Below are 25,185 nucleotides of genomic sequence, written 5' to 3'. Positions count from 1 at the left end.
TTTTGAAATGAATTCAGACCAACAGAAAAATGGCAAAAAGAATACAAATAATCCCGTCAGATCCTCAGCCCAAATTTCCCAAACGTTAACATCTTATCGAATCTGCTTAGTTATTACTTCTTCCCTCCAACCATTTGAGACTACGCTGCAAACCCGGTGCCCCTCTACCTTTAATCTGCTGAGAGCTATTTCCTAGAAACAAAGTCTTCTTTGCTGTTACAGGACCATGGAATGATTATCAAATTAGGAAATTAACACTGTTGAAAGAATATTATCTAATCTGCAAACCTGATTCAAATTCAGCCAATTATGGTACTGATGTTCTTCATAGCATAAGGAAAAATAATTACTCCGATCCTGAATTCAATTCAGGGTCTTACCCTGTGTTTAGACCTCATCTCTTTGGCCTCCTTTAATCTGCGTATCCTCCTCCACCTTGTTCTGTCTTATATGATCTTGATATACTTTAGAATTGCAACCTGGGTTTGTGTGATGCTCCCTATGATTACTCCAGGTTATGCACTCATGGCAAGAACACACAGAAGCATCACAGAATCCTAATGCATCATATGGGAAGCACTTAGTATGTCTACCTGTGTCATCCCTGTGACATTACATTGCTCTCTTATTTAGGGTGGTATCTGCCAAGTTTCTCCTTTGTAAACTTAGTATTTTTCCTTTTTACATAATCTTATAAAGAGATATTTCCAGTCTCACAAATACCCTTTCTTTCCCTACTTTCATCCACTAGTTCTAGCTTTCATTAATGATCATTTCCCAGTGCTGTTATTAAAGTCACAGTTGCCAAGAGGTGATTTTTCCATTTGCATGATTTCTTCTGCATTTATTAGTTAGCATTCTATTTTAAGGAAGAAATTTCCCTTCTTCCCCCTTTGTTAACTTACTTTCGTTTTTAAAAGTAGTATCAGCATGGGCTTATGGAGTCTTATTTTATTCTGTGGGATTACAATCTATTACTATCATCATTTCTTCTCATGCTGCAATAGTCTACAGTTTGGTCAGCAGATCAAATATACTGTTTTTATGCCCAAGGATACTAACATTTCAACTCTCACTGATGCAATTAAAGTCTGCCAGTTTCCTGTCTTGAACCCTTTATGTGGGGAATTTCTTATTTTCCGAAAAGTCCTGAGACCCAGTGATACCGTTCCTATCTATTTTGGCTAATTCTTGAAATAAAAATGTTTAAAAAGCTGGTGGTAGCAGTGAAGGGAGTTAAGCAGCAGTTCTCCCCAGAGCCCACACTCGTGGCCCTGCCAGCTGCTTGGAGGCCCAAGGGAGGTAAACGGCAGTCTTTCCTGAACGCTTTCTGCTTTCTCGCTTCTCTATCCTTTTGAACATATTCTATGCTCTGCCTGGATTAATTTGAACTCCTTACATTAACCCAGCAATGGACTGAGACTTCAAGACCCATATCTTCCTCTGTGAAGCCATCTTCACTCCCTAGCCAAAGCTGATTATTCGCTGCTTGGCAGCTTGATGAACCTTTGGTACAGACTTTTATTATAGAATCAATCACATGGCATTGTAGTTATTTACTTGGCCATCTTGTTCCCGTCAGTAGGCTGTGAGCTTTTCATGAATAGGTTCTTACGCATACCTGTATCGAGCAATCGTGAATATTTTTAATGGTTTAAAATGCATTAGAATCTACTTCCAGATCATTAATATAAACCAGAGGTCAGCAAACCTTTTTCATCGAAGGGCCAGGTAGGCATTGTGGGCGATAGAATGTCTCTTGCAGCTGCTCTGCTCTGCCGCTGTGTGGAGAAAGCCCCCACCACACAGTGTGGCTGTGTTGCAATAAAATTTTATTTGCATAAATAGGAATTGGGCTGGACTTTGCCCTGGGGCCATAGTTTGTTGGCTCTTAGTCTCTCTCCGCTCAGGAGGTTCTCAATGTTTGAATCATCTTCCCTTAGAGATCCCTAATTTTCACAGGCTAATGCCTGCATATCCTGAAGGACCCAGACCTTACTTGTCTGGGGAGAGAGGGGTGCCCCCTGATGCTTGTAACAGTTGGAGTTCCAGTGCTGTATTTTCCATCACTCTGTTGCTGGTTCCCTACCTCTTCACTGTTAACTGATGTCTGCCTTTCACACCTCAGTGAAATTATCACAGGAGCAGGTCACTCACTCCCTCTGCCCACAGTCCATCACAGGGTTCCCTCCTCTCTGGAGCTCTGTAAACGTAGACCGCATGAGGGAGTAACTTGGGGCCGTCACACAGAGTAGCTGCACAGTCTGCAACAGACACAGCCGGCGCCCCGCCGCTATCCCTGCTTCTTATCACTCCCCGGCTTCAGGCCTCATTGACTTGCCAGGGAACACGCAGCCCTGGGAGCAGACCAGAGGAGCTAGTGTATAAATACCCCAGCTCCCTCACCCCTCAGATGACATAACTCTGGGCTCCAGGATTCCCCAGCAAGAGATGTGCCTCTTGTTTCCCCACCTACAGTTGATTGATAAACCTTTGGCGGCTGCATTGCCTACCTTATCTCATTTCCTATTCCTATAGGTACTCCCTTTACTTCCCAAATAAACCGCATGCACCTCTTTCATGATCAGCTTCTGGAGGAGACAAACATAATCTTCATAACAGCCCTGTGGGGTGTGTATCAGCACCTGCATTTTAAAAACTAAGGAGTAGAGGCCATTCAGTCCATGCATGAAAGAGTCAGAACCGAAGTCCCAGCCCCCTGACTCCAGACCCTGAACATCATCCGCTCGACCTTGTTACTCCCGACGTGTATTCAACCAGTGTGCATCGAATGGCTAACTGATTATAGCTGTGACATAAACTCACCTCCCCAGATTCAACTCTGAATTCGAATGGTTTCTTCTTAGTAATAATACAGTGCAAAATAGATCGTCCTAGTTAGATAAGAATGAAATCTGAAAAGCACGAACAGTTAAGTCAGCTGGATTATTTCCCCCTAAGCATCTTGTGCCCTTGGGTGCTACCTCTTCCAGATCCTATTTAAACAGGGAGTATCTGCTGAATCCCAGTCTTGCAGCAATTGATTTCATATGACCATTAGCTTTGTTTGCAGTGATTGCTCTGCTCTGCGGAGGATTACTTGAGAATGAAGCCTCTGTAGTTGTTTAAGGCATTAACCCTCGAGTCCAGAAAGTCTCATACTTTCAGACCCGGCTGTAAGCTGATTTGTACTTTACAGCACCTTGCATAGATGGATTTCGGAACAGAAGGCCTATCTAGGGGAGGGGCAGCAGGAGGTGAACTTGAATCCCAAAGCCAAAACTCAGAGGGCACTGATTAAGTACAGGTTAAAAGAGTGTGGGAAATAGACCAATACAAAGGAGGAAGACAGTCCCTGAGCAGGCTACATCATAGAGAGCTGTTATCGAGAAATGGATCAGGCAGGAAAACCCCTGAGTGTGAGAGCTGTGTTTGGGTGAGAAACGGGGAATGGTTGAGAAGTAAGTCAGGGGAAATGTTTATTCCATTTCTGCAGAGGTGCTTGCATTTCTGAATTCCATTTCTGCAATTGCATTATCTAACATCTAGTGTAAAAGCTCATTAGCAGAATTACATGCTGGGCTGGCTTAGTCTCTGGAGCCATGGCACCTGGGGAAGATATTTCTCCTGCGTGTACCTCACTCCCCTCACATGCAAAGTGGAATAAAATGGCTCCTTCCCCATGGAGTTAATGGGGCGGGGGGAGAAAATGACTAACCGTGAATTGCCAAGGACAGTGCCTATCACATGGAAAGCATCCAGCTCACCTCTGCCGTTTTTACTACCAGGGGTGGTGGTATTATTCTAGCAATAGCCATCAGGATTGGCACACTCCATGCATCATGCCATTTTGGGTTCGTCCATTGAAGTGGTTACCAAGGCAGACTGCTACCTTGTCCCCAAAACCACTAAAAAAGAGCTTATCAAAGTCTTTGCTGAAATTTAGATAAAAGATCTACTACAAGTCTGTCTTTTGCCATTTAATGTCCACGAAGGAAATCAGGTCACTCAGGCACAACTAGACTCTAATGAACCCTTGCAGGCTTCTAAAGTTCACCCCTTTATTTTATTTTTAAGTGTTAAAACCGTTGCTTTAATGATCAGTTCTGGAGTTTTGACCCTGAACAATGTCAGTCTTATTATAGAATTGCAGAATCCACTGCCACTTTTGAAATATTTGGAGATGCTTTTCCAAGCCCTGTCTCAGTACGCGCCTGTTCTTCTGCACGGAATTATTTAGAGCCACTAGGTGCAGCCTTCCACACCCTTGACTCAACATAAGGTGTCTTTTCCCTTCTGTTAGCTCTGCATTTTCATTCTGATGCTCATTCTTCTTGGCACTTTGTCTTGAGTTAGAGGTGAAGCAGATGCTGAGGAAGTCTACATTCTCTTTGCCATCCTTCTCTTTTGCTTACCTGAAGAAACTGGCTTTACAATTCAACTTTCTGCTCTAAACTTTCTGCTTAGCTTTAAAGCCCATTTGGGTGTCCTTAGAATTTTTTCTACGTGTCAGCTCGTATGAGACACCCCACTCCAGAAGTCTTGTTTTTTCTCTATTCAACTTAACAAAACACACAATAGGTACCCACTGCAAGGCAGGCGTTATGTTACACTTCAGAGATACACAGGAAAACCAGATGCAGTCCCTGTTTCCAAGAGGCTCAGGGTGAGACGAGAGATGCAGAAAGACAAATGCAAGGCAGTGTGCAGGAACTCCACTAAAGATCGGCACCTCAGAGCTGGGCACCTCCACTTGGGAGCTGGAGGAGGCAGGGTGGCTTCATGGAGAAAGCGGTGTTGGAGCAAGTCTTTTACTTTATTCTCCTTTATTCCTTTTATTCACCCACCTCACTCCATTCCCGTCTCTAGTCCTACTGGCAGCCACTGACAATGTATACAAATGTCTTTTTTTGCTTGTATAATACTCATGCAAAATACATGTTGCCATTTTATGTCCATGGATTTAGTTTTTTTTTTTTGAAAAGTTAAAAATTCCTTAATTTTTTATTCCTAGTACCACTACCACAATTTACAGGGCAATATACCTGATGTAATGAAAAGAAAAAGAAAAAGACAAAGCTACAACAGATAAAAGACCTCAGGAATGTACATCTAATTGACACTACATTGCGTTAATCAATAGCTGCACTTTTTGCAAACTGTGGCTATGACAGTCCTGAACAAGAAGGGTTTCCTGTTTAAGCTGCAGTAACTTTTCTGACTATGGATCATCGTTCCTTCTGTGGCAGATTTTTACTGCCACAGTTCCTCTAACACATTTGGGACGACTGTCTCAAAGTAACCTGCAGCTTTCCTGACAACTCCTCGCTCTCTCTCCTGCTAAGAACTGTAGCCCTTTTCTTCTGAGTTTTTAGAACCTTCTGCTACCATATCCACCACTTCCACCACCAGATCCATAACCACCACCATAGGGACTGCCCGAGCTTCTTCCACCAAAACTACCCCCTTTCATGGGTCCATAATTTGATTGCTGTTGTCCACTATAATTTCCAAAATCATTATAGTTTCCACCACCACCATAGTTACCTCCAAAATTTCCTCCTTCATTGTAACCATCATATCCTCCACCACCGCCACCATATCCACCACCTTGGTTTCCATATCCTGGTCCACCACCACCGTAACCTCCTCTACTACTATAACCAGGACCACCGCCATAGTTGCCACCATCACCTCCAAATCCACTGTATCCACCGTCACCTCCTCCGAAACTCCCTCAGCTGCCACCACCTCCACCACCATAGCCTCCTCTTCCACCAAAGTTTCCACCACGGCCAAAGTTACCTCCGCCACCTCCAAAGTTTCCTCCACGACCCATAAAGTTGCCAGATCCACCTCCACGACCTCTTTGTGATCCAGCAGATTGCATCTCTTGTTTAGAAAGGGCCTTTTTCACTTCACAATTATGCCCATTAATAGTGTGGTATTTCTGAACAACAATTTTATCAACTGTATCATGATCATCAAAAGTTACAAAAGCAAATCCTCTCTTTTTTCCACTCTGCCTGTCTTCCATAACTTCTATGGTTTCAATCTTGCCATACTTTTCAAAGTAGTCTCTCAAATTATATTCTTCTGTATCTTCTTTAATACCACCAACAAAAATTTTCTTCACTGTTAGACGGGCACCAGGCTTTACAGAATCCTCTCTAGAAACAGCTCTCTTTGGCTCCACTACACACCCATCAACCTTGTGTGGTCGAGCTAACATTGCTGCATCCGCTTCTTCCACACAAGAGTGAGTCACAAAACCAGAGCCCCTGGAACGTTTTGTTTGGGGGTCTCTCATCACCACACAATCAGTAAGTGTGCCCCATTTCTCAAAATGTTCTCTTAAGCTATCATCTGTAGTTTCAAAGCTCAGACCCCCGATAAACAGCTTTCTCAACTGCTCTGGTTCCTTGGGATCGTGACCCTCCTCCCCCCGGGGCCGGCGGCGACGACCGGAGTCGGGCTGGGGGCGACCGGGCGGCGGTTTTACCTCCATTTTGAGCGGATTTAGTTTTTAAATTGATGTAAATGATCCTGTGTTACTTACCATACCTTATTTTATTTCTTAACTTCCTTCATTAAGCATTTTTTGTGGGAACATCTAGGCTGTTACTGTAATCTCTTTCTATTCCCATGGGTTGCTCACCCTTCACACTTCACTTTTCCACTGTCTCCATGTGGCGCATCCATTGCAGTTCCCAACACCCACTCACTCTGCAGTCGCACATTTTATGACTCATTTGTGGATCAGTGTGAGAAGTTCCTTGAATCATATATATGCAAGAATACGGTTATTGGGCCACAGGTATGGCAAGCAGAATAACACCTCCAAAGATGTCTACTTTCTAATCCCCAGAATGGGTGAATGTGTTGCCTGGCAGGGCAAAAGGGACTCTGCAGATGTGATTAAGAATCTTAAGCGATGGGGAGATGAACTTGAATTTTCCAGGTGGGTCCAGAGTCATCACAGAAGTTCTTATGAGAGAAGGGAGAGGCAGAAGAGTCAGAGTCAGAGATTTGAAAACACCACCCTGCTGGCTCTGAAGATGGAGGAAGGGGCCGTTAGTCAAGGAATCAGGTGGCCTCTGGAAGTCAGAAACGGCAAGAAGGTGTAGTGAAAGTGAAAGTAGCTCAGTCATGTCCGACTCTTTGCGACCCCATGGACTGTATAGTTCATGGAATTCTCCAGGCCAGAATACTGAAGTGGGTAGCCTTTCCCTTCTCCAGGGGAATCTTCCCCACCCAGGGATCGAACCCAAGTCTCCCCTCTAGAACCTCCAGAAGGAACACGGCCCTGCCAACGCCTTGATTTTAGCCTTGTGAGACCTCTGCTAGACTTCCAACCTCCAGAGATGTACAGTAACGCACTGTTGTTGTTTTAAGCCACAAAGTTTGTGGCAATTTCTTACAGCAGCAGGAGGACATGTAGACATAAGGTAAGACTAGACTTGTTTTGAGATGTTGCTAGATTACTCTCCCGAATAGCTGCCGCAGGCTACACCCCCTTTTGCTGTTCATGAGGTGACCTGTCTGATTTCTGTTAGTCTCATGGATATAAAGCGCAGATGAGTATTAAGGAGAGCTGGGGTTGCCCAGAGTGACGTGGGTAGAGGGGGATGGGGTGGCCTCGAGCCCCCGGCTGCTGTGGCTGGATTGGCTGGTCTGGGGGCAGTGGCGGGGGGCGGGGGGCTGTGTGTGTCATCACACACTCAGGGTAGGGCGCTCAGGGGCCTCCATGGAGAAGTGGAGACAACACCTGTACCCCCCTGAGGACACAGGGCTCGGGGCCTCCCTGGAGAAGAGCCTCAGACAGCAAGGAGGGAGGAGGGGTCGTGGTCAGAGCCAGGCCTGGGCAGCTCTGGGTGACGTCGGGCGACTGCCTAAGCCTCTCTGAGCCTTGTCGTTCTTTGTTCTGCTGTGTGTGACAGGGACAGTGATACTGCCTGCTCACAGACCGCTGTGCTGTGAGGGCTCTATGAGGTCACGATGCAAAGTCCTCACGGAGCAAATGGTAAATAGCGAGCACCCGATAAATAATGATAGCAACATTCTCATTACCACAGTTATTAAGTTAAAACAGTTTCCTACCTTTCTTAAATCAGTCCTTCCGAATTTACAGTATCGTTGCAGACCTTGCTCTCCCTCTTGGAGAGTAATATATTGAGATAAATTTTCACATGTTTAAATATAAATAATTTTATCTATTAATTTCAAGTTAACTCCCCCTTCCTCAATTTCTCCCTTCACACACACACACACACACACACACACACACATCTCTGAAAAGCAGAGATCTCCTTTTAGGGTTGTTCACGGCAAAACGCAATTAGGCACACCATATTTTTCTGATCTCTCTCCTCCCTCAGTTTTCAGCACTAAATAATGCAGGAGAGGACAGTATATCGGGTTTGTAAAAACAGCAGAAAACAGGGCTGTAAGGATTCTGTGTTGGGAAGAGATGAAAGCGTCTGGTCAAAGGCCAATAACAAAGTGACAGAGAAATGCAAAGGCATTGATGAGGGAGGAAAGGAAGGCATTTTTCAAGATAAGATTTGCAGAGAGTTGAAAAGTGGATGACTCAGGAGACAGTCGGAGAGTCTTCATTAAGCAAGAGCTCCGGATGAGGCAGACCAGCGGGGACGGGCTTTTGAAGGGCCTGGGCTCTGAAGAAGCTAGCAAGCAGGAGCTCCACTTACTCACCATCCTCTGAAGCCTTCTCTCACTTGCCCGCGTGCAGGCAGTTTCTTCTTCCTTGGGGTCCCCGACTGTCTCTTCTTCCCTCCATTAATGAGTGTGGATTACCTTCCATGGTAACTTGGAGTCATACGTCTCTTTCCTTCACTTTAACTGCACTTTAGACATTTCTCCAGTCATTCTCATCATGGATTAAAACAGTGATTATTGGCCTATTACCCCGTCCCTGTGCCAAGTCTTTGACTGCATTATAGAAAATACATCACACGAGAACCGCTAATGCTTATTGAACAACTGCGGCAACTCAGGAAGGTGGAGATTGAGACCTGTTTACAGACATACAAGTGGTAGCCGATGAAGGCGGGATTTGCCCTCGCTCAGGCACTTCAGCTCCCAAGTGAGGCCTTTGAGGTTGTGTTGTCCCCAAAACCAAGGATGGTGCGGGGCACACAGAGTGGACTGAGCAAGTGTTTGGTTTGTGAACAAATTACAGCGCCTGCAGCTCAGCTGGCTGGTCACGTGGCACCAAGACTCAGGATTTCCTTCCCTCAGGCCTGACCATGAGTGGGTGGGCAAGGTGGCCAAGGTGAGGCCAGTAGCCTGCTCTAAGAAGAGGCTGTGAACCCCTTGGTCCGTCGGTCTGTCTTGGCCATGTCTATTCTGGGCAGTCTGACCCCCCCACCCCCCATGAGGCAGTGACAAGAAGGGAGAAAAAAATACATCTTTCCTCTTAAAGGATCTTTTAACATATAAATAACTGACTGGAATACATTTGAAGAACCTACCCTTCAAATGTTCCTGAAGACATCTGCACCAATCAGGTTAATCCGTTTGCAAACTTGCGTTCCATTTTGGATTGTGTGGCCCTGCCCTCCCTTGGATGGCTAAGTAGAGTTTCAGCCGTGTGTCCAGTGTCCTTCAGGGGCTGCAGGATGGAACCTGGCTGAGAAAGGGGAGCCCCCTGCCCAGGGAGGCACAGACAGGGCCAGACTATAAGCCAGTGTGTGGGGCCACCCCACAGACATGGAGACTTTTAGTTCAGAGACACAGCCACCCTCAGTGTCCCAGCTACGAGGGAGCAGAGGAGTGAAAACCCACATTTCTTCCCTCTTGTCCCTCTCCGATATGTTTTGCCCATTGGTCAGAGGACCAGGGAGCAGGTTGACCGAGTCCACAAAGGCCATTCCTCATGAAGGAGAAGGGAGGAGGAGGTCAGACTGAGCCGGTCATTTGAAGTGTTGGACCTGAGATGGGCGCATTGAAGACAGCTCAGTAACATATGGATTATATACTTCTGACGACTGGGTGCTGTATGTTAGAATGAGTATAAATGTGATACTTGAGGGCTCATTCTGTAAAAACCCAGTAAAAAACATCTGTCTTAATCCTCCCCAACAAGCTAGGGAGGTAGGGGGTGGTTTCTGTGCTCTGGAATAGAAAGAGCTGAGACTTTGGTTTCAGTGTCTTGCCCAGGCAAAGCCCCAGAGCTCTCAGACTTCATGAACTGTATCCATGAACCTTCTCGTCTTTTCTGGTCCTCATGTTTCATGCTCATGACTTCCTAATAGTCAAGAAACGTTTGTTTGCTTGTTTGTTTCACAGCCAGGCATTCATGAGCACTAAAAGGGAACAACTGTTTGCATTGAAGTCTCTGTCATGGAGTTCCTGTTGGCAGCTCCTCTCCTTAATCCAGTGTATTGAAAACCTCCTGATGCTTTCTGGTTAGTGATTCAGGACAATACACGACTGATGAGTTGATGTTTTTTTTTCCCCTCCCCCAAATTCTGTCATGTCAGCACACAGGAAGGCTGGGAGCCTGGGAAGCAATGTCATCAGAGGCTCAGCCTCCTGTGATTGGCTGACTTACATGCCATATCGGCTGAGGGAAATTTTCAAAAGGGACTCCATTTCTACAGAGTTGTTTTCCATTGAGCTGGTTACAGACTTTCACTTAGTCACTTCAAAATCATTCAGAAGGAGGGAACTAATAATATACTTCCATTTTGCCTCTCACCAGCATATCGCAAAGGTAAATTAATCCTCAGTTCTAGTGAATAAAGTTTGTGTCCTGATAAATTTGTTCCCCGAAGCACGCTTTATTCCTCTTTCCTCAGTTCCCCAGCTCACGTACCACAATTCCAGTTCCAAATATCCACTCCTGAGGTGTTCTCCCACACCCCGTCTCTGCAGGGTGAGGTGGTGAACCCAGTGAGGTCCGGATGAACGTCCTCATCCTCCTCTCCACCCTCCGGGTGTGCCTTCCTCCTCTCCTCTCAGAGGAAGGACCATCTTTTTTTGCTAAGACTTAACCTTAGATCTTAAGGCCATCTGTTCTGTATTTCCCTTTCTCTCCATCCCCTTCAAGTATTTTCCTTTCTTCTTTTTTGTCAAAAAGAAAAAATAATTATACAGCTGTTCAGAGAAACCACTATTCCACTACTACTATCTTTCTGCTACAAAAATCTGCCTTTACACAGCTTCTTTGGACAACCATCTGGATTTCTATGGTTTCAACTGTGAATTCTACAAGGAAGATTTTCCTTTTTTAATGTCAGCTCAGTCCAGTCTTTACTCAGATCTTTTGCCCCATAAACAACAAACCATGTAAAATTTTTTTTTCCGTTTGATTCTACTTTCTGCATTTTTGGGGAAACTCTGATTTCTTAATATATCTCCCCACATACAGTGCTGCAACACTGCACCTACCTTTCTGATTGTTCTGCCCAATTACAGTAAGTCTCTCAAAGGCTACACTGCTGGCTCCCTAGTCTAGACCATTGCACAGCCCATGCTTCATCTTCTAATAATATTTTCTTCTTTTCTTACCCCAGTCTCAAAATTGGTCCTCCCATAGATTCCGTAGCTTAACATTCAGTCCCTCCTTCTCCCTTACTGTCTGACGGCTGTTTCTTGCCATCCTTCCATTCTGAAAAAGGAAGTATAGTGCTGTTTTTAGGGACATGAGCTATGAAGCCATATTTCCTTGATTCAACTTTCAGAATTTGCACTTGTTAGCTGTGTGATCTTAGCCAAGTTATTTTAAACTTTTAGTCCTGGCATCTTCATCTGTAAAATGGGGATAATGATACCCACTCTGTGGAGTTACATATGAGAATTGATTTAAAACATTTATAAAAGCCCCTAGAAAATTAGAATTTATGCCATTAATATCTATAGTTCTCTTTCAAGATTCTGGCATCAGAACAGTATTAAGTTCCTGTTGTGTAAGCTTGTGTGACAAATTAGCACAAGCTGCTGCTGCTGCTAAGTCACTTCAGTCGTGTCCAACTCTGTGTGACCCCATAGATAGCAGCCCACCAGGCTCTGCCGTCTCTGGGATTCTCCAGGCAAGAACACTGGAGTGGGCTGCTAGCACAAGCTAAATGGATTAAAATAACAACAAAAGATACCTTAGTTCTGGAGATCAAAAGTCCTAAAAAGGTTTCACTGGGCAAAAATCAAGGTGTTATCCAGTTCCTTCTTGAGGCTGTAGTGGAACATCAATTTTCTTGCCTTTCCCAAATTTTAGAGCTACCTTCATTCCTTGACTCATGACTCTTCCTTCCATCTTTAAAACCAGCAGCATCTTTAAATCTTCCTTTGTCTCTCAAGGACATTCACTATTACATTGGGCCTACACAGATAATCCATTAATCCATGGTAACCTTCCCATTTCAAGGTCAGGTGGTTAGCAACCTCAATTCTATCTGTATCCCTAATTTCTTTTGCCATAGGACTTTCCACTGTCATGGGTTTCAGGGATTAGAATAGACCCTGTTTGGGGAGGCCACTATTCTGCTACTGCTATCTTTCCATTTCAAGAATCTGTCTTTATGCAGTTTCTTTGGGACAACCATCTGCATTTCTATGGTTGCAACTCTGAATTCCACAAAGAAGATTTTCCTTTTTGATTTCAGCTCAGTCCCAGTCTTTATTCAGGTCTTTTGCCCCAGCATATTTCAGGATACCTTCTCCTGGCTGCGTCCCACACAGTCAACTCTTCATACTCCCACAACCAGTGCATCTATTCCTCCTAGTGAAGCTCCTTCTATGAATGGCCCAGACTTCTCAATATTTGTTGAAAAATGAGGAATCTTTCTGTCCACTTTGAGTTGAAATAAGTAAAAAAATGTTTGGTGGATACCTCCATCAACTGAGCAGGATAGATACTCCTTTAAACAGGGACGGTTAACATTTACTAAGTGTGGCAACCATGAGAATATGTATCCCAGACCTCTAACCACAGGAGCATAACTGGCCAACATTTTCAGCTGCTGAGCTCTTAAGTCCATGGCCATGTTTGGGCTGAGGTTGTACTTCTTATTAGTTCTCACAAATGACTCAGTAAGGCAGGGGTGCTAAGGCAGACCAGTTCCTGGGAGTCTTAGAACTCATCTGACAGCTGGCCTTTGCTCTGGGACTCCCCTAGGACCTTGCAGGGCCTCCTTTAGTTGCAGGGCACCTCCTTAGACTCTAGGACCCCTCTACTAGCCTTCCATCCCTCTGTCCGTCACTCCAAGTCAGACTTGCTGCTTAGTCTGATGGCTTTCCCGTGTGCTCCCAGCTTCCTATGCATGTTCTTACCAGGTGTTTCCCTAATAAAGCCATTGGTCTTGAACCCCACCTTGCATCTGCTTTTCATGGGTCTGGGCTAACATGCCCTGTTCTGAGCTAGAGGGTCAAAGGGCCAAGACCTGATGGTGAAGTTCAGCTCCTTGGATTCCCGGCAGACACAGAGAATTTGCAACAGCCAGTAAGGGAGTATTCAAACAATGCAAGCTCCCTGGCACCAGGAGGAGAAAGTGGGAGGAAAATGAGATGTTTTAGGAACAACAGAGGGATCCATGAGACAGGGCTTCTGTGAGCTGATGTCATGCTTGACATAAGTTGACAGTTAATTGACTGGAGATTTTGGAGCCATTCAGCAGGAACATGTGTATGAGGGAAGGGCCCTGCATACCCTGAACAGTGGGGACAAATCCGTGCCTCACTTCAGAGCATGTCTGTCTCTACCCTCGTCCACTCTGTGCTCACTTCAGAGCATGTCTGTCTGAATGAATCTACCCTCGTCCACTCTGTGCACCATCCCCCCACCCCCTCCCTCCAGGAACTAACTGTGATGGGGAATGGATTTGTTCTCTCAGCTTCCAACCAGAGGAACAGTGGGTGAAAGTAGACCTGGGTTCATGTAAAGAGGACTTTTCCTGTACAGACCTCATAGCTTTGAGTCACATCTGCCAGAGACACGGGCTTCCAGCCATGGGTGGGAAGCTGGACTGGGCAGCCCGTAAGACTTTCCATACCAGAGATCTGAGTGATTCAGCAGCATGAGAGTGCCCTATTCCAGTAGGTTCCAAATGTGGTGGATTGTCTGAATCACCAGGGAACCATTAAAAAACACCACAATGTTCTAAATCAGGATCTCAAGGGAAGGGGAGTAGGAAACTGGTTTAAACTACAACAGATCATTTCCCTTGCAATCCTATTGGCCAGTGTAGTCTGGACACCACACCTCTGTATTCAGCAGCAACACCCCAGATTTTAGATACAGTTCACCAGGTCTTCACATTGGAAATACTCTATGCTATCAGAAGTGTGTTTATTTGCTTTAATGTGCTCAAGAACATATAGATCAGAATCTAATAGAAATGTGTTTACATTCTGGCTCTGCCACTTATCTCCTGAGTGAGCTTGAGTAAGCTACTCAATTTCCCAGAACCTCATGATTTTTTGTTTTGTTTTGTTTTGTTTTAGCTATAAAATAAAGATGGCAATAGCACCTATTTCCTAGATTTATTGAAGTGATTCAATGGGCTGATATGATAGCTAACCACTCATATTCAACTTGCTGTGTGCCAGTCACTGTTTCAAGCACTTTATTAGTTCGTGTATTCCTAACAACTCTCTGAATGAGGTTCAACTCAGATTCCCATTTTACAGATGAAAAAGCTGAGGTTAAATAACTTGTTAAGGGTTGCACAGCTAGTAAGAGGTAGAGATGAAATTTAAACCAGGAAATTTATTGAGAATGTTTTTGTGAGAACTCTGCTATAACACATCTGTGTAAAGCACCTTGCTCAGAGCTTAGAACATGTATCTGCTTAATAACTATTAGCTAATGTTATAATCACTGCTTTTACCCTGGGGCTTAGAGTGCAGTTGTCACAACTCTCCAACATCTACAATATTCCCGATTATTAACTTGTGAATCCAGAACATCTGTGTCTTTATTTCCCCTCCTCCTCTGCATGCTCAACCTTTTCTGGTGATAGAAAGGCAGCATGCACGGAAGTGTTGACTTACTGAGATCAGGAACGTCACATTCCAAATCTATTCCTGTTGAATAAGGTCAGCAACTCATATTATTTGCTCTGTTTTTCCCAAGTGTTGGAAAGGAATCCTTACAGAAGTAAAATGTAATAAGCCCTTTGATCCCAGTGTTGCTTGACTTCTGTAGGACACACCGGTGTCCATAGAACTCTAGCATCTAGTATCTTTCAGACCTTTGGAGAACTTTTTTTGGAATATAGAGGAGGGGAAGTTGAAATGCATCTCTATTACAGCAAAGAGAAGTTAGAGGATGATTCATCCTATTCTGTAGGGAAGGCAGAACTCAGAGATCTTGAAATAATCAAGATTTGGTAGTGAGTTTTGGAGGAAAAAATAAAGTACCATCAATTTTATAGTCAGATGGCTCCAATGAAGATACTAAATGGTGTTTGGATGACTCTGTATTCATTAGATGTTTCCCCAGCTTTCCTCTTCATTTCCCGTCCAGAAGAAATCTCACACAGGCCCTCCAGAGATAAGTGTACAAATTTTGTAGAGTCTCTGGGGTTAAGAAGGATTTGTCACATCCCGTGTGTGAGATCTTGGGCAAGACCCTTATCATCTGTGAACTTCTCTCTCCTTTCTGAAGTGTGGACATTCAGTTCAGTTCAGTTCAGTCGCTCAATCGTGTCCGACTCTTTGCGACCCCATGAACCGCAGCACACCAGGCCTCCCTGTCCATCACCAACTCTCGGAGTTTACTCAAACTCATGCCCATTGAGTCGGTGATACCATCCAGCCATCTCATCCTCTGTCGTCCCCGTCTCCTCCTGCCCCCAATCCCTCCCAGCATCAGGGTCTTTTCCAATGAGTCAACTCTTTGCATGAGGTGGCCAATTTCTCTCATACATATTATAGAGTTGCTGTAGGACAAAATGCAACAATGTATCAATACAATTAGAGCCCAGGTTAGAATCCAGCCACACACTCTGTAGATGTTAGTGATGTTCTCTTGATGATGTGAGTTTTTCTGTTGGCACGTCTGAGCCTCTACGACACTGGGGGACCAGAGTGAATCCCAGAACTGACTTCCACTGTGTTTGATGGCAAGCCTTTGACCTTTGATCCAAGGAGAACAAGAGCGCTTTGTTGGAAACACCCATTCTTGCTTTCATTTTCTAATAGCTACCGTTTCCATCATAAATATATGAAGTCCATGGTCACAAAATCCCTTTATAGACTCTTTAGCTCACCAGATCTCTCAGATTTTCAGTGCCCTCAGGGTCAAAAGTACCTCAAAATGGTAGTGCTTTATCACAGCAAGCATTTATTTCTTGCCCATGCATCTGAGGGTCATCTCGGATGTGGTTGATCTAAACTGCCGGGTTTAGTGCTGGACTGTGGTGGGGGAGGACTTATTTCTGTTCCCTGTGTCTCTCATTCTTCTGGTTAGAGTAGAAATGCAAGAGGCAAGCCCAGCCTTGGGGCTGCATCTCAGGCCTGTGCTTGCATCATAGCCAGTTGCTCTTATTGGTCATACAGGTCACAAGGCTAAGCTCAGCTGTAAGAATTTGGGCCATATGTCATTCTACCATACCTGGAGCTCCAAATCCCCTAGTTCTTTTACATTTTAATTAATTAGTACGTTGCATTTGTGTAGGGCAGACTAGGTGGTTTTGGTGATTTAAATCTATCAGAACATCACACAGACCATGTAAGGTCCCATCAGACACCCTTAGCTTTTGACAGAATTAGGACTTAGTAACTTGCTTTTCATGAACCAACAGCACCCAGCAAAGTGTCTGGTACAAAAATGTCCATCCAGTAAATGTTTTTCGAAAGAAGAAACAAATGAGTCACCCAGAAGCATTCCAGCCACCCTGCTTTTCCTCAGATGCTGCCTCCCTTGCTCCCTCCACAGTGGCCATCACCACCCTCATGATTCAGCTTCTCAGTCTTTATTCACACTTGGCTTCTTTTTCCCTTTGTCTTTTTCCCCTTAAACTCTCCCAACAGAAGGATTCTATTGAGTTAATTAGCCATCTTTCAATCTGTTGGACAGAGATCTTAGGGCCTGCTGCCTCTTTTTGGCACAAATTAGCCAAGAGACATGGGGGCTTCTTTTTCACACGGCTCTTCACTGTTTCAGTCACAAAGAATGGTGAAGGACGAGCAAGGGATTCCCGGTGGCTGCATCTCTCTGCGGGATTCCACTGCCACACAGAGGCAGACTTGAGGACTTTGTGTCCCTCTGCCCCATCCCTCTTTGGGATGATGCCTAGTCCTGTGATCTGAAACGATAACCTCTCTCCAGAGCACAGAGGTCTTCCTCCCTCTGAAGTGTTCGTCACAATCTGATGAGCCAACAGCCCTTCATCTCATCGTTTCCTGCCACTCGCTGCCAGCAGGGTGTCTCAACCAGCAGACCGTTCCTGCCAGAACAGGGCACTGCCCCACCCCCAATAAGGCAGAGCTAGTTTTTGATTTTTGTTTTTAATATCTTGTAGTGACAACCCTATTCCTTAAATCACTGAAGATTGATGGGAACCCAAGGCAGCTGGGCCAAAACTGTAGCAATAAAAGTGCTCTGTGTGTGTGTGTTTTCTTTCAAATGTAAGGAGCTATTTCTAGAGAAAGAAACAGGTTAGAGTCCTCCAAAGTAAGGAGAGTAGAAGGAATGGTGTTTTTCTCTGCAAGTCACTGGAGAACAGGAGATAGGACTGGTGACCCTGACGTCAGGTAGAGAAGCTGGAGGCTGGACCTATGGGGACAGAGCTAGAAGAACATGGAAGCTTCTAGCAAAGCTGGAAATGTTCAGAAAGAGAGCAGATAAACAAGAGCAAATTCAAGATTAAAATTGGATGCTTGCTCAGTAAATTTCTATGTCACACAGGAAAGGAAATGCTCGGAGGTGAGAGGCAAAGACAGAAATGACCTCAGATGAGACCGTTACCGGGTGGGTGATCAGCTCCTTGAGGCCCCCACTGTCTCATTCCTCTTTTTATCTCTGGTGCTGCAGGCTCTGGGCAGTAGGACCTAAGCGAGCCTTGTGATCTTAGATAACAAACTGACTGATGAATGAATTAAATAGTGAAGCAGCTAAGTTATTTTGAAATCGAAATCTAGGATGAGCTTTACAATTGCCCAGAAAACATAGAGCTTTTAAAAAGGAATGAAATTGGGTCATGTTTAGAGATGTGGATGGACCTAGAATCTGTGATACAGAGGGAAGTACGTAAGAAAGAGAAAAACAAATACCAAATATTAATACATGCATGTGGGATCTGAAAAAATGGTATAGAGAAACCTATTTGCAATGCAGGAGTAGAGAAGGAGATGGGGAGAATGGCCGTGTGGACACAGGGCTGGGGGTAAGGGAGGCTGGGATGCGTTGGGAGATTGAGACGACGTGTACATGTGGGTGGAGAATAGATGGCTAATAGGAGCCTGCAGTATAGCGCAGGGGGTGCAGCTCAGTGCTCTGCGGGGATCTAGAAGGCTGGGACTGGGGGCGGGAGGGAAGACCAGAGGGAGGTGGTGTACGTGTGCATACGGCTGATTCACTTTGCTCTATAGCAGAAACCAGCACACCGTTGTAAAGCAAGTATGCCCACATTTAGATAAATTCCAGGTCGATGAGAGAGAGGAAGAAAGAAAATGAAGAATGAATGAGGGAGGGAGCAAATGAATATTCAACCTGTACCTGAAACTTAGCAGTGTAAGCAGTTGAAAAAAGAAAAGGCCTCAAGAAAGACTAGGCTCGATCAGCCAGTAATGTCATGGACTTACTTCTTTTTTTATTACACAGAGTATTTCTCAGCATTCATGTTATGATCAGAATACTGTGTCCTTTTTGTACTTAAACTAGCTCTCCTAGCTTAACCCATCTACTTAGAATTGATTCACTTTTATCCCCCTCCTGGCCAGTTTTCTCTCTAACCAAGCATTGTGATTTACATTTAGAATTTAGTTGAAAGCCCTAGTGTCTGAATGGAACTGCCCTTGTTAAAATCCCTGGGATCCAATTATATAAATTCTCTCCAGGCCCTGCTCTCTATCCAGCTGTTGAGCAAATTTCTCTTCTTCACACCCCGCCCCCATCACATCTTCCTTGACCAGCTCTTCTCAAGGGCCTTTTCCTGTCTCCAAGGATTTGAGGCCCAGCTCCTTTCTTGTCAGCCTGTGATCTCATTTCAGCCCGTACAAGGGAATATCCTTACTGCCCTCTTCTGCAGTGAATGTACACTGGAATGCATCATGATTTTTTCTTCCTCTGTATTCATATTCCTCCCCTCATACACAGTTTTTCTTCTTCTTCCCAGCTCCAATCCCTTGTATCTGAAAGTTAAGAAGCCAACTGCAAATCACTGTCAAATGAAACATTTCCAAAGTTCACCTTTGGAATGGACAGCCTTTTGTTCTGTAGAAAAGCAAGGGTTCCAGAAAAGACCTATAGACTTCATTTCCAGGAAGATGGCATATTCCTGCTGCTTCCCTTGGAATGAGTCAGCAGTGAGGAAACAGGAATATGTTTCTGTGGTTTTTGCTCCTTCCTGCCCGTCACAAGAGAGGATTCACCAGGGTTCCTCCTGCACTTTCTCAGGATTTCAAGTCACTTGCATGATATTAACAATAACAAAGGAAGCCAAGAAGTTCTCATGCCTTTTTAAAATTGAGTCTCTTACCAGATTTCAGCCTCAAGGCCAATACATCTGTTGGCTAGAATAAAAGATAACCTTTATTTCATTTGCCAGCACCAGTCACTGGTCCTGCTTTGAGAACAACTCTGAAGCCACGTTGATCTCATTGGAAAAGAGGGCAGTAATGGCGCCTCCCATAGATGGGGCTGGAGGAAGCAGTGGGGCATTTCTGCCATGTCCATACCATCCTTGGCTTGATACAGTCCAGAAGTGGGTGTGCCTGGTCTCTCATCTGGGGGAATCATCCCACCTTGCACCCTGGGCTTCTGAAGGTCTTCAGGGTGGTAACTGGCACACCATTTCAAAACGTCTCTTTAGTGTCTTCATCAGAGATTTAAGCATAAGTCATAGATTTCTTTTTTTCAAGGGTGGGGATTTAATTGTACTGGGAAGCTCCATTGCATTCTACCAGTGTTCTTTCCCTCCCAGTTTCCCATTCTCTAAGCAAACCTTTTCACACGAATAGCAACACATTCATCAGTAGCTCACTATAGCCACCAATCATCTGAAAAACTGACCACACACTCTTGTTAGCTATTACATGGGTCATATTTGCCATAATTTGGGTTTTTACTACTGAGAGACATTTAAGGCAAAAACCATGTGTTTTCAAAAATATGTATTTTAATATACTTTCCTCTCCATGCACCCCTTGTTAGCAGAAGAAGCAGTTTTGCTCTTGGTCAGTCAACATTATATGGGTTCATCTTCAAATTTCATCTCCTTACTTCAGATACCACCTCCTGCAAGACTATGTTCCACCCTGACTTTTGTCTCTTTCCTGCTCCTCTCAAGTCTGTTTTTGCACTTACAAACTTCCCAGTCCACTCAAGTCCCTCTTCCCACAGCCACCTCCAGGGCGTAATTTATAAACATTCTTTCTGTGGTATGCAGGTGGCTGAAATGAGCTATCGAGGGACAGAGCATCATCTGGGAGTGGGGGCTGAGGTGGACGGATGTTGAACATGGCACATGGCTATTCAAAGGACTGCTGATGCCAGTCATGACATAACTGTCCATCAGTGCGGGGAATTAGATGTTTGAGCACAGCCAGTCTCAGTCTTGATCCAGTAGAGGAAGAGGGAAGGAGAAATTTAAAATTTTAATTCTGCCAATTTAATAAACCCATAAATATCATTATCTAGGATGTAAGTGGAGGGCTGTACAAATTTACTGGAGAATTTTAGCTTACTCAAAAAGAATATAGTGTACAGCTATACAAAAGTATCAGAAAGGGATGAGGAAGCCAATTGTAGCTGAAGCATTTAATATAATAAAAGTACATTTTCATGAAAAGGGGCAGGAAAGGGGCACTGGAGGATGGAAGAGCGTTATGGAAGAGGAACTTCAGTGGTGGGTTTCCTTAAGGTCCTAATTTCTATAGTAGGAACTGATAAACTTCAGAATGTTATCAGGCAGGTGTTCATGAAACACAAAAGTACGTTCTTGTGTAGACTTTGTCACAAACTAGATGAGGATACATCAGTTGTAGGTGGATACATCTCCTGTTTAAATTTCAGTTCTTTGTGAAATGAGGAGCTTGGCTTGAAATTGGTAGTTTTCAAACTTTACTGTATATGAGGATCACCTGGGATGCTTGTTTGGAAAATATACTTTTTTTTAAAGACTCCATTCACTGGAGATTGTGGTACATGCAATTAGGGCTAAGTACCTATATGTGGAAAGAAAATCTTCAGGTTTGACTGCCATATAAGTGGGACTTTGTTCTGTACTTGGAGAGGTCTGTCATAGAACTAGTTGAGGGGCTAGTTGCGGGGTGGGAGGTGGATCCTTAAAGATAGTCTAATGTTCTAAGAGGCCACAGTTCCCAGTATTCCAGAACTACAGCCCCTGTGTCAAAAAGTTCTACCTGAATGTTTGCATGATCTGATTTAGCAACCTACAAATACCTTTTTTTAAAGCAACTGCTTAATTCAGTGTGAGGTGCAGAGGGGGTTATATATAGGGGGAAAAAAGGTTGTGCTACACTGCAGTTCTTATTGTATAGGAGATTAACATTTACTTTGAAATAAGGAAAATAATAATTAATTAACCCCATAAGTAAAGTAAACAATAACAGGCAGGAATTTAGAGGACAGAAAATTTGTTCAGCCTGGGTAATAATCAAATCATTAATAGAGGTAGGGCACTGATTATTCATGACCTTGTACAAAGAAGAACTTGGGTTCTGAGATTTAATGCCCTCTGGCTGACACCACTTTATTTGTCCATCTTCCCCAAGACTAGCAAAGTCTAGTGGTCTGAAGAGGGGTCTTCTTTGAACAGAACTTAGCATGGGCCAGGCCCACATTTTCTTCTTTTTTCAAGTCTTCCCTGGCCCTGTTTTCTAATTCACACACTGGTTCTTAGCTAATTTAATACAGTTGACTCAATAACTGTCTACAACCTAGTCTTGGGATCTCTTTCCTGCTGTTTACCTTGCAGGAGGACTCTTCTTTGTGGGCTAATTTTACATCTTATGCCCCAAGGGCAGTCTGTTTCCCCCCCTCCACGTGCCTTGGGAATCTCTTACCAGAGTGCACCGGCAGTGCTTAAACCACCGATCCTCAGATCAGGAGAGCATTTTACATCCTACAAACGCTGCACTCATTACCCTGTCACTACTGATTTAAATAGTTGCAGGTCTCAGCCAATGCTGGCTTTTGACTCGGCTGAAAAAAAACAAACAAAAAAATAGAGGGCCAGGGAGAGAGAGGCATGTAACTGACTCTGTGCAGATTCTAGAAATTGATCTTAGACTTCCTTGTCATCCTTGTTGTCAAGCCAAAACCCATCATCATTGCAAAGCAGTGTTTCGGGTGAAATCGGAGGACTTTTCCCACAAGAACTAATTTTAGATTAATAGAAAACAATTGCAGCTGAATCATCTTCAAAGGCATGTTGTGTTAGACCGTGGCTCATAGTTCAGAGGAAGCTGCTTCTCAACTCTGATTTACTTGAGCGTTTCTTCTCACATCAGGGGAAACGTCTGTATCATTGTACTGTAAAACATAGAAAACAGGGCCTGGAAACAGACACTAGCAGAACAGACATCAACGGGTTCTAACAAGCTGGTTTTCCTGAAATGTCTGTAGGCAGGGTTCTGCTCAGAGGAGATCGCCTCAAGGGCAGCACTCGCTTAGCCCAGAGAGGGGCTGGCAAAGGATAAAGCCTGTCACCCCTCCCTCCAAGAAACCCTGAAGCCCTGGTTCTTTTTCTGACATGACATCCCTTTTCTGGAGCGGAAGTACCTTCTGCAGAGCCAGCCCATTCCCTCCGGTGCTGGTCTCGGGGGAAGTGCAGCATCTGGCTCTGGCCTCTGTCTAATTACCCATCTGTTTGTGGGGAGGGAAGGGATGCTCGAGTCCTATCCCTTCCCCAGTATCTCTGGGTGCTGCTGCATGAAGACCACAGCAGCTGCGCCTCGGCATCCACCCTGTGGGCATCACGCTAGCTGGCTTAGCTGTTCCGTTCAGTTCTTGGTCAGGGAGGCCTGACCCTGGAGACCACACCTCTGACTCCCCCACCGTAGCTCTGTACACAGTGTGAGCATTTGACTGACCCAGGTTCCTTGTTGCTCAGAGTCAGTGCCCTGAGCTTCATCGGGGTGCCTGAGCCCCACCCCCTTCCCTTAGGGATGCTCAGAGACCTCCCGTCCAGCTCTTTCTGTCAGCACAGGCCCTGCACTGTGAAGTCTTTAAATCCTCTTTTTCCAGCTTTACTTAACTACTGATGCCTTTGTGTATTTCCCCTCACTCTGGAAGCCATGTTTGGAAGGAGCTTATATGCCAAACAAATTGCGTTTAATAAACAGGCATTCATTCATTTTTTTACTTTTTGAAGATTAATTGAGGTTTGTGTCAGGGTCAAAAACTCTTGTTAGTCTTTGACAAATGGAAGGACCAATCTAAATTCAACTGAAGCCCCAAACAAACATCTTATAGCTAATTCAGATACTCTGGTTATGGAAGAGTTTGCAGTTTAGTTCAGTGTTTTGATATATTGAACCATTTCAGACCACCATTAGCATCTAAACCAAGTGGTTAATAGAATACTTTGGAAGTAGAAACACATGGGTTTAGGTTCCACTTGGCTACAGCTTCCTTGCATGACCTTGGACAAGTTTCTGAACTGAATGTATCTCAGTTTCTTCATGGGTAAACTGGGGTAATTATACTACTGATTCAATAGGATTATCATGAAGATAAAATCACATCATGTTCCCAGGGTACTCCAGAGAGGGGTGAGACAAGAAATCAGTAAATGTTAGCTGCTCCTATGTTTATTTTCATAATTTTTATCAACACCATCGATTATCACAAAACCAAGATGTCTGAGAATGGAGACCCCAGATCAGGAACCCCCCTCTCTCTTCTTGAGCAAATACTCATTCAACTCAACTCTAGCTGGAACTCCTAGAGATTCCCACTATATCTATGCTCCCTTTTCCAATGAAAAAGTGAAAGTTGCTCAGTCGTGTCCGACTCTTTGCAACCCCATGGACTATCCAGTCTATGGAATTCTGAATACTGGAGTAGGTAGCCTTTCCCTTCTCCAGGGGATCTTCCCAACCCAGGTTTCCCACATTGCAAGTGGATTCTTTACCAGCTGAGCCATAAGGGAAGCCCCGCTTTTCCAATAGTAGTAGCAGTTTTAGCCAGGGACGTGATCATCCAGCTAACAACTAACTCTTCCAGCCACCTTTGCCAGGTATGGCTATACAACCAGGTGATGGCCACTGAGGCGTGAACACCCATGAGGTGTGCATTTCAGGTAATGCCCTTAAAAGGAAAGAAACGTGTTCTCCCTCCCTCTTTCCCCCCTCCCTTCCAGCCAGAAGGCAGACATGGCAGTAAGTTATTTTCAGTTAAGCCATGAGGGGCACATGCTGGAGATGGCACGGTAACAAGATGGACCCCCAACACCCATCAGGCCACTATTCCAATTCTGGACCACCAGCCCAGACTGTGATACGAGGGAGAAAGTCACTTCTTTGTTGCTTTAAACCACTGAATCTTGTGGTCTCCTATTACAATACAACAGTGTGCCCTAAAAAGCACACCTGTTTCCAAAAATAGAAGTGCTACTTCCCCCCCGCCCCGCCCCACATTATACAACTTGCTGAAGTACAAAGCCACATCAGCCTATTATGGCTTCCTTCTGATTGGCTGCAACTAGGTGACTAAGGGATCATGCTGTACCCATTGAGAAGAAAGATTACCCAGCCCCCCTGTAGGCTTCTGGGGAATCAATATATTTTAATTATGAGAAAACACACCGTGTTTACATTTCACACAGTGGCAAGAGGAAGGTCAAATCACAATCCTCACAGCCTTTATCAAAACCATGTACCGCTGTGTTTGTCAAGTGGGATTCAAAATTGGATGAACCTGAAGAGTTTTCATCTCCCTGTTTTCCCCCTTGTTTGTTTATGTGGTTGTAGCTTACAGGATTAAAAGACTAACAGAGCAAAGCATAGCAAAGGAAAATGGAATCTTTGGGCTGATGA

At 44.5% G+C, this 25,185-nt stretch overlaps 2 protein-coding genes across 3 annotated transcripts in view; one reads left to right on the top strand and one right to left on the bottom strand.

Moving 5' to 3' along the window:
* Positions 1–25,185, top strand: part of CDH13 (cadherin 13) — a 980,233-nt gene that overhangs the window by 304,381 nt on the left and 650,667 nt on the right. The window lies entirely within an intron of this gene.
* Positions 5,262–6,508, bottom strand: LOC122420463 (heterogeneous nuclear ribonucleoprotein A3-like). The gene has a single exon (XM_043435591.1). The coding sequence runs from the start codon at positions 6,506–6,508 to the stop codon at positions 5,738–5,740; it is 771 nt and encodes a 256-aa protein (XP_043291526.1). The 3' UTR covers positions 5,262–5,737.

This window comes from Cervus canadensis, chromosome 18, assembly GCF_019320065.1.
Source record: "Cervus canadensis isolate Bull #8, Minnesota chromosome 18, ASM1932006v1, whole genome shotgun sequence".
NCBI lineage: Eukaryota > Metazoa > Chordata > Mammalia > Artiodactyla > Cervidae > Cervus > Cervus canadensis.
Note: the sequence above shows the minus strand (reverse complement) of the source record. Positions and strands in the feature narration are given on the sequence as shown.

What these genes read in the sequence shown, in the direction of transcription:
- LOC122420463 (XM_043435591.1), bottom strand. Translation starts at nt 6,508, where the DNA reads ATGGAGGTAAAACCGCCGCCCGGTCGCCCCCAGCCCGACTCCGGTCGT.